Raw genomic sequence first — 12,288 nt, 5'->3', positions numbered from 1 at the left:
GTGTTATGGATATTAAAGTGGGTGTCTCGCAAGACTATCCAAATAAGGGGAAAGTTATTAGTAAGGTAAATAATTTTAAACATAAGACTTACCCGGTAGTTATATATATAGCTCTAATTATATATAACTACCGGGTAAGTATGTTCAAAAATTTATTTTATAATGAAAATACCATTTTTAAACATAAGACTTACCCGGTAGTTTTATGTAATTAAAGCTATATATATAACTACCGGGTAAGTATGTTCAAAAATTTATTTTATAATGAAAATACCATTTTTAAACATAAGACTTACCCGGTAGTTTTATATAATTAAAGCTATATATATAACTACCGGGTAAGTATGTTCAAAAATTTATTTTATAATGAAAATACCATTTTTGTTGCTACATAACAAAAGCAAACATTAATACAGACAGCATGTCTGTGTCTTATGTATATAATTGGAGGCAAGTTGAACATTGAGAATTAGAAAAAATTATAATATGCTAAAGCAATGTGTGCAAGGAAATATTTTATGGTCAATCTTGTTTTTTTCAATATTAAACTTACCCGATGATCATATAGCTGTCAGCTCTGCTGCCCGACAGAAAAACCTACGGGCGGAATACGCCAGCGATCGCTATACAGGTGGGGGTGTACATCAACAGCGCCATCTGTCAAGTAGGTACTCAAGTACTCGATGTCAACACAGAACCAATTTTCTCTCTGTCGTGCCACTGGCAAGACCTACTAAATACGCTGTTACTGACTGGATTTGTTTTCACAACTATTTGGTGAAGTACACTATTCTAGTTTTGAGCTTTCGCTATGCAGGGGTTTTATCTTCATTTCAAAACTTGAACTCGTTTTGGATAGATTTAATTATGGTGACAAAGAGAGTATGGACTCTCTTTCACTTTTAAATGGCCGACCCTTCCCTTAGACGGAAGTGTGTTTAGGTTTCTAGTTATTTTGCTTAACACGTTATAGATCTATATATTTTATATCTCTCCGCCTTTATTAGGCCTCTTCGATTAACTTTCCTTTTATTATAAACATATAAAATAAATTTTTATGTTTTGTTTATGTGCGACCTTTCCTGATATAGGCGGTCCTAACTTGGAACCGAAGTTAATCAACGTTGAGCCCGTTATATCGTATTTAACCTTTAAAGAATTTAAAACTTTTTAAATTTAATGTTTTATGAAAGAATTTCTTTGATAGTCTTCGTACTGTTTTCAAGATGAACTAACGTTTATTAGTCTACGCAGTTGTTGACGTTCAGGACGTTCAACATGCGCTCTATCGTTACGTTAGAGAGAGAGTGTATCACGGTTTCACTTTGCAGTAAGAGTAAACCGATTCTAGCGTTTCGTTCATTCTTTCTTAGCTTAAATGGTTTAAATTCTATATTAAAGGAACTTTTTATTTGGAAAACCTTTCAGTTTTTTCCTTTAGCAATCTCATGTTTTGACGATATATATTGGGCTCTTCTCTCAGGTGCGAAATCTAGAGAGAAAGAGAGAGATAGAGACGGAGGGAGAGAGAGGAGAAAAAAAAACGTTTCGTTCAAGCGGGTAACGTTGTTCTCGTTTTACTCTCCTCCCTAGTCGCTGTAGGGGAAGAAGGTAAAACGTTTCTAGGGTTTTATTCTTGTTCCCAGGCTATGTGCGGTGAGAGATTGTAAACGTAGTTTATTTGATCTAGTGTTTAGTCTCTTTCCCAGCCACTGAATTCTTTATCTTTATATATGTTTTCTGTTGCATTATACGACTGTTTTCGCAATTACTACCTTTTAATGAAAGGTAGGATTGCGTGTTTCAGGTAGAAATCAGTAAAAGTTTCGATTTCAGTGAAATAAGTGCAAAACAGAAAATCAAGTGATAAAGTGATATGCGCAAAGTGTTACAGTGTTGCGTCCGAGGGTTCGTCTGTTCGTGCCTGTCGTTCACCTAGTCCGGGACCTCTTGCAAGCTCCCAAGCCCAGGGGAGAAGTAATGTCGAACGACTTATGGGTTCCTCAGGCCTTGATCAACGAACAGACGTTTTTCCCTCCGTGGTTTCGGGCGTATCTACCCAAGATCGCCCCACCCACACAAAGACGAGAGAGCCCATTTACTTCTCGTCTGCGGAAGAGGTTTCTCGTAAGAAACCTTGGACCAAGGTCTCGCAGCTTATTAAGTGCAAGTCGGTCCCTTCCGCCCAAGTCCAACGGCCCAGGTGTAGCCACTGGGTCAGTTCGGACTCGCTGCAGTCATCCGACGACTGCACACCTCCCAAGAGAGGCAAGGTGGTACCACAACAGGCAGTAACTCCGTCTGTTGCCGCACCCGCTGTTTTAGACCCTCAGTCACAACGGACAGTAGTTCCGTCTGTTGCCGCTTTTGTAGACCCTAGTGGTCTTTACTGCAGTCTATGCAGACTCAGTTAGCTGCGGTTATGCAGGAGTTTCGTGCGGAGAAGGTTAACGCTGCACCCGTTAGCCTACAACCTGCCACGGTTGTGCGCCCAGCTCACGCTGAGGCTGCCTGCTCCCACACTCCGGCTGCGGAGAGGTTGGCGCTGCACCCGTCAGCCTACAACCTGCCACGGTTGTGCACCCAGCAGACGCTGAGGCTGCCTGCTCCCACACTCCGGCTGCGGAGAGGTTGGCGCTGCACCCGTTAGCCTACAACCTGCCACGGTTGTGCGCCCAGCAGACGCTGAGGCTGCCTGCTCCCACACTCCGGCTGTGAGAGCTCCTCCACCCATGCGCAATCGACCCTGCCAGACGCATGCTGACTCCCACAGACGCACGGAGCACTCCGTTGCCGTGCGTGAGCTACCACAACAACAGGAGGGTGGAGTTAAGCTGCCGTGTTTTGACACGGTGCGTCAGCCTCCGCAACCCACTGTGGTTACCGCCGCTCGCCCGCAGCAGACTAGTCAGTCAGGAGTTGAGGCTTCCCCACACAGCTTTGGTTGTTGCCAGCTCACAGACTGTCAAGCAGTTACATGACGTTGCCTTCTGGTCTGCTACTAATGCACCAGTGCTGTATGTCCTCACGCACCTGTTGTGGTTGACAGTTCAGTTTTTTGACAGTTCACAGACTGTCAAGCAGTTACATAACGTTGCCTTCTGGTCTGCTGCTAATGCACCAGTGCTGTATGTCCTCACGCACCTGTTGTGGTTGAAAGTTCAGTTTTTGACAGTTCACAGACTGTCAAGCAGTTACATAACGTTGCCTTCTGGTCTGCTGCTTATGCACCTGTGAGACCCTCACTGAGATAACCTAGCTTTTCTCGGACAAGGTTCCTGTAGATGAGAAAGTGCTGTTCTCCCTCCTACTGATATTCCTTTGAGGACTCTGTCATTTGGAGAGGAGCCTTAAGCTGCTTAGCCTCCTATGGACTTTAATTAAAGCACTCAAGGCTTCCAGGGATGGTAAATGGTTCCGCTTCAGTCGCTAACCCCGTCTGTTGCCACACCTGCTCCCGTAGACCCTAATGGGCTTTGCTGCAAGACATGCAGTCCAAGCTTGTGTCCTTGATAGAGGACTTTTTACGGAGAAGAACCTTCTGGCCAACAACCTTCCTACCGGTTGGTTGTGCGCCCTGTTGACGCTGAGGTATCCTACTCGCGTCCGCCAGTTGAGGTGGTTCCTCCACCGATGCGACCCAGTGTGGGTTGTCAGTCGCACGTTGACGTTAAGCGACTCTCGGAGGTGGTTGTTGACGTTCAGTGTGTCACTAGGAAGACGTTCAACAACCAGCAGAGGTGACTTGTTGTGACGCAGTGCGTCAACCTCAGCAACCCGGTAGGGTGTTGACTGCACAACCCAGACAGTCTAGACAGTTTCGGGTTGACTCTGTACTTCCTCGCGTCCCCATGGTTGACAGTTCACAGACTGTGCAGCAGTACCATGATATTGCGTCCGGCTCCGTCACGCATCCACCAGTGCGACCGGATTCAGCGAGTCAGACGTTGCCCACTCCGTTGCCGTTTCCTCATCAGTTTCGGATGAGGAACCCTCTGATGAGGACGTTGCTGAACAAGACGATCAACCCCCAGCCCTGCTATCCATCCAGAAGATGCTGAAGAAGAAACGCTGCCCTGTCAGGCTGTGGATGAGTCTGGTAAGGACACTGTCATCCGTGGTTCAATTTGTGTCACTTGGAAGACTACACCTCCGTCCTCTTCTGTATCATCTAGCTTTTCACTGGAAAAAGGACAAGACGCTAGAAGCGGTCTCGATCCCGGTTTCCGGAAAGATAAAGTCTGGTCTGACTTGGTGAAAGGACTTTATCAACCTTAGAAAGGGTCTTCCCCTGACTGTTCAGACTCCCAACCACGTTCTCTTCTCGGACGCATCGGACGTAGGCTGGGGTGCGACATTAGGCGGTAGGGAATGCTCGGGATTATGGAACTCGAGTCAAAGGACAATGCATTTCAACTGCAAGAAGCTACTGGCAGTACGTCTGACCTGGAAAAGCTTCAGGTCTCTCCTTCAAGGCAAAGTGGTGGAGGTGAACTCGGACAACACCCGGCTTTGACGTACATCTCCAAGCAAGGAGGGACCTACTCTCTGACATGGTACGAGATCGCAAGGGACCTCCTCACCTGGTCAACAGGTCTAGACTTTTCACTAGTAACGAGGTTCATCCAAGGCAACTTGAATGTCATAGCAGATTGTCTCAGTAGGAAGGGACAAATAATTCCAACAGATTGGACCCTCCACAAGGATGTATGCAAGAGACTTTGGGCCACCTGGGGCCAGCCAACCATAGATCTCTTCGCAACCTCGATGACCAAGAGGCTCCCAATAGTTTGCTCACCTATCCCGGACCCAGCAGTAGTTCATATAGATGCCTTTCTACTAGATTGGTCACATCTAGATCTATATGCATTCCCTCCGTTCAAGATTGTCAACAAGGTACTGCAGAAGTTCGCCTCTTACGAAGGGACAAGGTTGACGCTAGTTGCTTCCCTCTGGCCCGCGAGAGAATAACTCACCGAGGTTCTTCGATGGCTAGTAGACGTTCCCAGAACACTTCCCCTAAGGGTGGACCTTCTACGTCAGCCACGCGTAAAGAAGGTACACCAAGGCCTCCACGCTCTTCGTCTGACTGCCTTCAGACTATCGAAAGACTCTCGAGAGCTAGAGGCTTTTCGAAGGAGGCAACCAGAGCGTTTGCTAGAGCAAGGAGAACATCCACCCTTAGAATCTACCAATCGAAGTGGGAAATCTTCCGAAACTGGTGCAAGTCAGTATCCGTATCCTCGACCAGTACCTCTGTAACTCAATAGCTGACTTTCTCTTATTTCTGAGGAAAGAACGATCTCTTTCAGCTCCCACTATCAAGGGTTACAGAAGCATGTTGGCATCAGTCTTCCGTCACAGAGGCTTAGATCTTTCCAACAATAAAGATCTACAAGACCTCCTTAAGTCTTTTGAGACCACGAAGGAGCGTCGTTTGGTTACACCTGGTTGGAATTTAGACGTGGTACTAAGATTCCTTATGTCAGACAGGTTCGAACCGCTTCAATCAGCCTCCCTGAAAGATCTCACCTTTAAGACTCTTTTCCTGATATGCTTAACCACAGCTAAAAGAGTCAGTGAGATTCATGCCTTCAGCAAGAACATCGGATTCTCATCCGAAACGGCTACATGTTCTACAACTTGGTTTTCTAGCCAAACACGAGCTGCCTTCTCGGCCTTGACCAATATCATTCGATATTCCAAACTTATCGTATGGTTGGAAATGAACTAGAAAGAGTATTATGTCCTGTAAGAGCTCTTAAGTTCTATTTTAAAACCTTTACGAGGCCCGTCTGAAGCTTTATGGTGTTCAGTTAAGAATCCATCTTTGCCTATGTCAGAGAATTCTTTATCCTATTTTATCAGACTGTTAATACGAGAAGCTCATTCCCATCTGAATGAGGAAGACCAAGCTTTGCTGAAGGTAAGGACACACGAAGTTAGAGCTGTCGCAACTTCCGTGGCCTTTAAACAAAATAGATCTCTGCAAAGTATATTCGACGCAACCTATTGGAAAAGCAAATCAGTGTTCGCGTCTTTTATCTTAAGAATGTCCAGTCTCTTTACGAGAACTGCTACACTCTGGGACCATTCGTAGCAACGAGTGCAGTAGTGGTGAGGGCTCCACCACTACAATTCCCTAATTCCATAACCTTTTTAATCTTTCTCTTGAAATGTTTTATTATATTTTTGGGTTGTCAGGAAGGCTAAGAAGCCTTTCGCATCCTACTTGATTTGGCGGGTGGTCAAAGTCATTTCTTGAGAAGCGCCTAGATTAGAGGTTTTGATGAGGACCTTTAGTATGGGTTGCAACCCTTCATACTTCAGCTCCTAGGAGTCGCTCAGCATCCTATGAGGATCGCGAGGCTCAGTAAGGAAGACGTACTTAAAAAGGCAGAGTAATTGTTCAAGTCGACTTCCTTACCAGGTACTTATTTACTTATTTATTTTATGTTTGTTATTTTGAATAACTGCTAAAATAAGATACGGAATACTTAGCTCATAATAATGTCAACATGTAATGCTGGTCTCTACCCACCCCCCTGGGTGTGAATCAGCTATATGATCATCGGGTAAGTTTAATATTGAAAAATGTTATTTTCCTTAGTAAAATAAATTTTTGAATATACTTACCCGATGATCATAAATTAAAGGACCCACCCATCCTCCCCAGTGGACAGAGGAGAAAATTGGTTCTTTGTTGACATCGAGTACTTGAGTACCTACTTGACAGATGGCGCTGTTGATGTACACCCCCACCTGTATAGCGATCGCTGGCGTATTCCGCCCGTAGGTTTTTCTGTCGGGCAGCAGAGCTGACAGCTATATGATCATCGGGTAAGTATATTCAAAAATTTATTTTACTAATGAAAATAACATATTGTTCAACTCGATTAACCCTTTTACCCCCAAGGACGTACTGGTACGTTTCACAAAAGCCATCCCTTTACCCCCATGGACGTACCGGTACGTCCTTGCAAAAAAATGCTATAATTTTTTTTTTTTTTTCATATTTTTGATAATTTTTGAGAAAATTCATGCATTTTCCAAGAGAATGGGACCAACCTGACCTCTCTATGACAAAAATGAAGGCTGTTAGAGCAATTTAAAAAAAATATACTGCAAAATGTGCTGGGAAAAAAATAACCTCTTGGGGGTTAAGGGTTGGAAATTTTCTAAAGAGCCTGGGGGTAAAAGGGTTAAGATTATATATAAAGTATATGTAGCTTGTCAATATTTTGAAATGTTAACCCTTTTACCCCCAGGCTATTTGGAAATTTCCAACCCTTAACGCCCAGGGGGTTATTTTTTTCCCAGCACATTTTGCAGTATATATTTTTTAAATTGCTCTAACAGCCTTCATTTTTGTCATAGAGAGTTCAGGTTGGTCTCATTCTCTTGGAAAATGCCTGAATTTTCTCAAAAAATTATCAAAAATATGAAAAAAAATAGTTTTTATAGCATTTTTTTGCAAGGACGTACCGGTACGTCCATGGGGGTAAAGAAATGGGTTTTGTGAAACGTACCAGTACGTCCTTTGGGGGTAAAAGGGTTAACAGAACTTTTTTTTTTTTTAATTCACAGACCAAGACCAAGTATGCAACTCAGGAGTCCCACGGCTTTTGTTTAACTGGTGCACGTGTCTTCCATCCAGTCAAGGGACGTCTCACTCTTGATCTTCGTCCTGATGCCTGTAAACGGCTTACAGCCAGTCAGGTCTTTAACGGTGAGTGGATATCAGTAACTGGGAGTAAATGTTTACTATGATATGGTTGTGATCAGGGTTGCCGTTTCGTGGAATTTCGTCTGCTATTGTAGAAATATTGTGACATCTGGCAACTGACTGTAGAATTTTTTTCTACATCCACAGTCTTTCACTTGAAGCATGAATCAGTGCATGAATAGGAAGAAAAATATGAAAAAAATTATGGTAAAATATGTTGATTTATGTAAATTCATCAAAATAATGCTAAATACTTGAAATCAGTGTAACTTTAGGCTTTAATATACATACATATACCAAAGGCACTTCCCCCAATTTTGGGGGGTAGCCGACATCAACAAGAAACAAAACAAAAAAGGGGACCTCTACTCTCTATGCCCCCTGTGGCCGCGGGGGCATAAAACAATTAGAATAGCGCCAACGTTATCCCTGCGTGTCGTAAGAGGCGACTAAAAGGGACGGGACGAGGGGGCTGGGAACCCCCTCTCCTGAATTGAAATTCCTGTGAGACATCATCAAAGGCTTTAATATGACGTGGATAATTCCACGTCATGTAGAATAAAGATCTACATTTGAAATAAAGCTTATTTTTTTCACCAATCATGATGGGATAGAAAACGGAGGGAAATTTGACGTCACTAGCAGCTACGAACTTATGGCAGCTCTGTGTGATGGCAACACTCAGTATTCCACAGTGTTGTGTAGAAAAACGGCAGCCCTGGTTGTGATATGTGTTACTATGTACGTACAAACGTTTTGTCCTATAAAATAGAGAATGCCTTTAATGGAGCTGAAACAACCCTTAGATTGTTAACCCTTTTACTCCCTAAGGACGTACTGGTACGTTTCACAAATCTCATCCCTTTACCCCCATGGATGTACCGGTACGTCCTTGCAAAAAACTGCTATTTACATTTTTTTTTTTTTGCTTATTTTTGATAATTTTTTGAGAAACTTCAGGCATTTTTCAAGAGAATGAGACCAACCTGACCTCTCTATGAGAAAAATTAAGGCTGTTAGAGCAATTTAAAAAAAAATATACTGCAAAATGTGTTTGAAAAAAATAACCCCTGGGGGTTAAGGGTTGGAAAATTCCAAATAGCCTGGGGGTAAAAGGGTTAACCCTTTTACCCCCAAAAGGACGTACTGGTACATTTCACAAAACTCATCCCTTTACCCCCATGGGCGTACCGGTGTGTCCTTGCAAAAAAATGCTATTTACATTTTGTTTTTGCATATTTTTGATAATTTTTTGAGAAACTTCAGGCATTTTCCAAGAGAATGAGACCAATCTGACCTCTCTATGATGAAAATTAAGGCTGTTAGAGCAATTTAAACAAATATACTGCAAAATGTGCTTGAAAAAAAATAACCCCTGGGGGTTAAGGGTTGGAAAATTCCAAATAGCCTGGGGGTAAAAGGGTTAACCCTTTTACCCCCAAAAGGACGTACTGGTACATTTCACAAAACTCATCCCTTTACCCCCATGGATGTACCGGTACGTCCTTGCAAAAAACTGCTATTTACATTTTTTTTTTTTTCTTATTTTTGATAATTTTTTGAGAAACTTCAGGCATTTTTCAAGAGAATGAGACCAACCTGACCTCTCTATGACAAAAATTAAGGCTGTTAGAGCAATTTAAAAAAAAAATATACTGCAAAATGTGCTTGAAAAAAAATAACCCCTGGGGGTTAAGGGTTGGAAAATTCCAAATAGCCTGGGGGTAAAAGGGTTAATGATATAACCAATGACTTGTGTTTACTGCTCAAGTAGTTTTGTTGCCATGCTAACACCAACATGGGACAGAAAGCATCAAGTCTCTTAGAGTGGTAATGTAAGATGGCTCCCAATTTGTAGTGGGGAATTATACGATTTAAAGGTCGTTTTGTACACGGAAATTTTTGGTAATAAAAAATATAAGAGAATCGTAACATGCCAATGTAAGCCTTGATGAAAGGCAAAGTGACTGGCTCATTCCTTTGATGAGAGGCAAAGTGACTGGCTCATTCCTTTGATGAAAGGCAAAGTGACTGGCTCATTCCTTTGATGAAAGGCAAAGTGACTGGCTCATTCCTTTGATGAAAGGCAAAGTGACTGGCTCATTCCTTTGATGAAAGGCAAAGTGACTGGCTCATTCCTTTGATGAAAAGCAAAGTGACTGGCTCATTCCTTTGATGAAAGGCAAAGTGACTGGCTCATTCCTTTGATGAAAGGCAAAGTGACTGGCTCATTCCTTTGATGAAAGGCAAAGTGACTGGCTCATTCCTTTGATGAAAGGCAAAGTGACTGGCTCATTCCTTTGATGAAAGGCAAAGTGACTGGCTCATTCCTTTGATGAAAGGCAAAGTGACTGGCTCATTTCTTTGATGAAAGGCAAAGTGACTGGCTCATTCCTTTGATGAAAGGCAAAGGGACTGGCTCATTCCTTTGATGAAAGGCAAAGTGACTGGCTCATTCCTTTGATGAAAGGCAAAGTGACTGGCTCATTCCTTTGATGAATGGCAAAGTGACTGGCTCATTCCTTTGATGAAAGGCAAAGTGACTGGCTCATTCCTTTGATGAAAGGCAAAGTGACTGGCTCATTCCTCCCTTGGGATGAAAAGGTGGTATCATTGCATGCTGGATTTGTCATTGATGCTGGTAATATTTCTGATTACCATTCTTATAATACAAGATCTGTAAGAAATAGTTTCCCAAATCCTCCCTTAACCCCCAGGGGTTATTTTTTTTCAAGCACATTTTGCAGTATATTTTTTAAAATTGCTCTAACAGCCTTAATTTTCATCATAGAGAGGTCAGATTGGTCTCATTCTCTTGGAAAATGCCTGAAGTTTCTCAAAAAATTATCAAAAATATGCAAAAAAAAAATGCATAAATAGCACTTTTTTGCAAGGACGCACCGGTACGCCCATGGGGGTAAAGGGATGAGTTTTGAGAAACGTACCAGTACGTCCTTTTGGTGGTAAAAGGGTTAACTATATTGTTAAGGAATTCAATTGCTGTTCCAGCTCCTCAGAAGATATTCCCTATTTTAAAGAACTCGGCTTTATACAGCTATGAAATATAAAGATAATTTTTAAATTATTATGATTTGTCAGGTTATAATTTTTCTAACTTTCAAGTTCAGTTTTGCTTGTGATGACGTTGAGTGAAAGTCTTCTCACTTGCTCTCAATTTTCTTTATATATCAGAACCATGGATCTTCTCATTGCAGGGTGTATATAATACAGTATATTCAACACAGCTACATGCAAACAGAAACTAATGAATAGGTTTTGTTTCAGTTTTGAGGGGGTTCAGTCAACTAAGTTTCCCAGCTAGCAAGCAGTTATGCGAGTCCTTGGTTGAAGGCCTCCTTAGCATCAAAAACTGGATTTTGGAGCAACGGAGCTACAAGATCCGAAGAGGCTCCATACTCATTCTGTATGAGGCCGGGGATGTTTCGGATGGATCTGTACCAACTTCTATCGCAACGTCTTGTACAGACAACAAAGAAGAAACTCCTAAGAAGTTTAAAGTTGTGGTAAAAATGATTGACTTTGCTCATGTATTTCAAGCGTTTGGTGAGCAAGATGATAATTATCTTGAGGGTTTGAATAATTTGATAGACTTTTTTGGCACATGCAAGCACCAGGATGAAAATGAATATGATTCAGGAATAAAATTCTTATCTACTGTTATACCCTAATTGTTGAAATGCTTCTCAAATTAAACTGTTAAGGAGCTTCCTGGGTATGTTTCATGCTGTTGCTAGAAGATATGGATATTGTTTTCTTCCTACACAACATACAAACCTTTGTACTGTAAATAACAAGATTGTTTCAACAGGGGCCGGAATTTGTCGTTAAAGTTGCATAATGATAGGTTATCCAGCTGGCAAGGGTGCAGAGTGAGAAGCCCCACTCCCTTTTCCTGTCAGAGATTCCTCACTTTTTGAGCACTTCCAGGGAAGAAAATTAAAACCAGTTTTAGTTCCACAGCTCTTCCAACCCTTTAACCCTTTTACCCCCAGTTTTGGTTCCACAGCCCTTTCAACCCTTTAAGTAGTGAGTCTCCTTAACCCTTTTACCCCCAAAGGACGTACTGGTACGTTCCACAAAACTCATCCCTTTACCCCCATGGACGTACTGGTACGTCCTTGCAAAAAACTGCTATTTACATTTTTTTTCATAATTTTGATAATTTTTTGAGAAACTTCAGGCATTTTCCAAGAGAATGAGACCAACCTGACCTCTCTAAGACAAAAATTAAAAAATATACTGCAAAATGTGCTTGAAAAAAAATAACCCTTGGGGGTTAAGGGTTGGAAATTTCCAAATACCCTGGGGGTAAAAGGGTTAAGTAGTGAGTCTCCCTAATTAAATGAATAGGGTTTGTAAACCGTATAGAAACAGACGATAGATTCGCAAAGTGATTTGTGCTTCCTAGCTATGCAAACCTGATTCTTTTAGCCAACTTCCCTCCATAACCACCCCTCTCAGTCCTGGGCCGAAAGATCAAAAGAGGACTATCCAACTGGAAAGGGGTGGGACTTCTCACCCCGCAGCCTTGCCAGTTGGAT

General features: G+C 42.3%; 1 protein-coding gene across 2 annotated transcripts in view; it reads left to right on the top strand.

Annotated features, from left to right (window-relative positions):
* The window catches only part of Ipk2 (Inositol phosphate kinase 2), a 34,137-nt gene extending 22,405 nt beyond the window's left edge, over positions 1–11,732 (top strand). For both annotated transcript variants that reach the window (XM_068344216.1, XM_068344215.1), the window contains exons 6-7: positions 7,588–7,729; positions 11,012–11,732. In XM_068344216.1, coding sequence (XP_068200317.1) covers positions 7,588–7,729; positions 11,012–11,415 — 546 coding nt within the window. In that variant the 3' untranslated portion in view covers positions 11,416–11,732. The remainder of the gene's footprint in view (positions 1–7,587; positions 7,730–11,011) is intronic.
* The last annotated feature ends 556 nt before the right edge of the window (positions 11,733–12,288 follow it).

This window comes from Palaemon carinicauda, chromosome 20 (genome assembly GCF_036898095.1).
Source record: "Palaemon carinicauda isolate YSFRI2023 chromosome 20, ASM3689809v2, whole genome shotgun sequence".
In the NCBI taxonomy this organism is placed as follows: Eukaryota; Metazoa; Arthropoda; class Malacostraca; order Decapoda; family Palaemonidae; genus Palaemon; species Palaemon carinicauda.
Note: the sequence above shows the minus strand (reverse complement) of the source record. Positions and strands in the feature narration are given on the sequence as shown.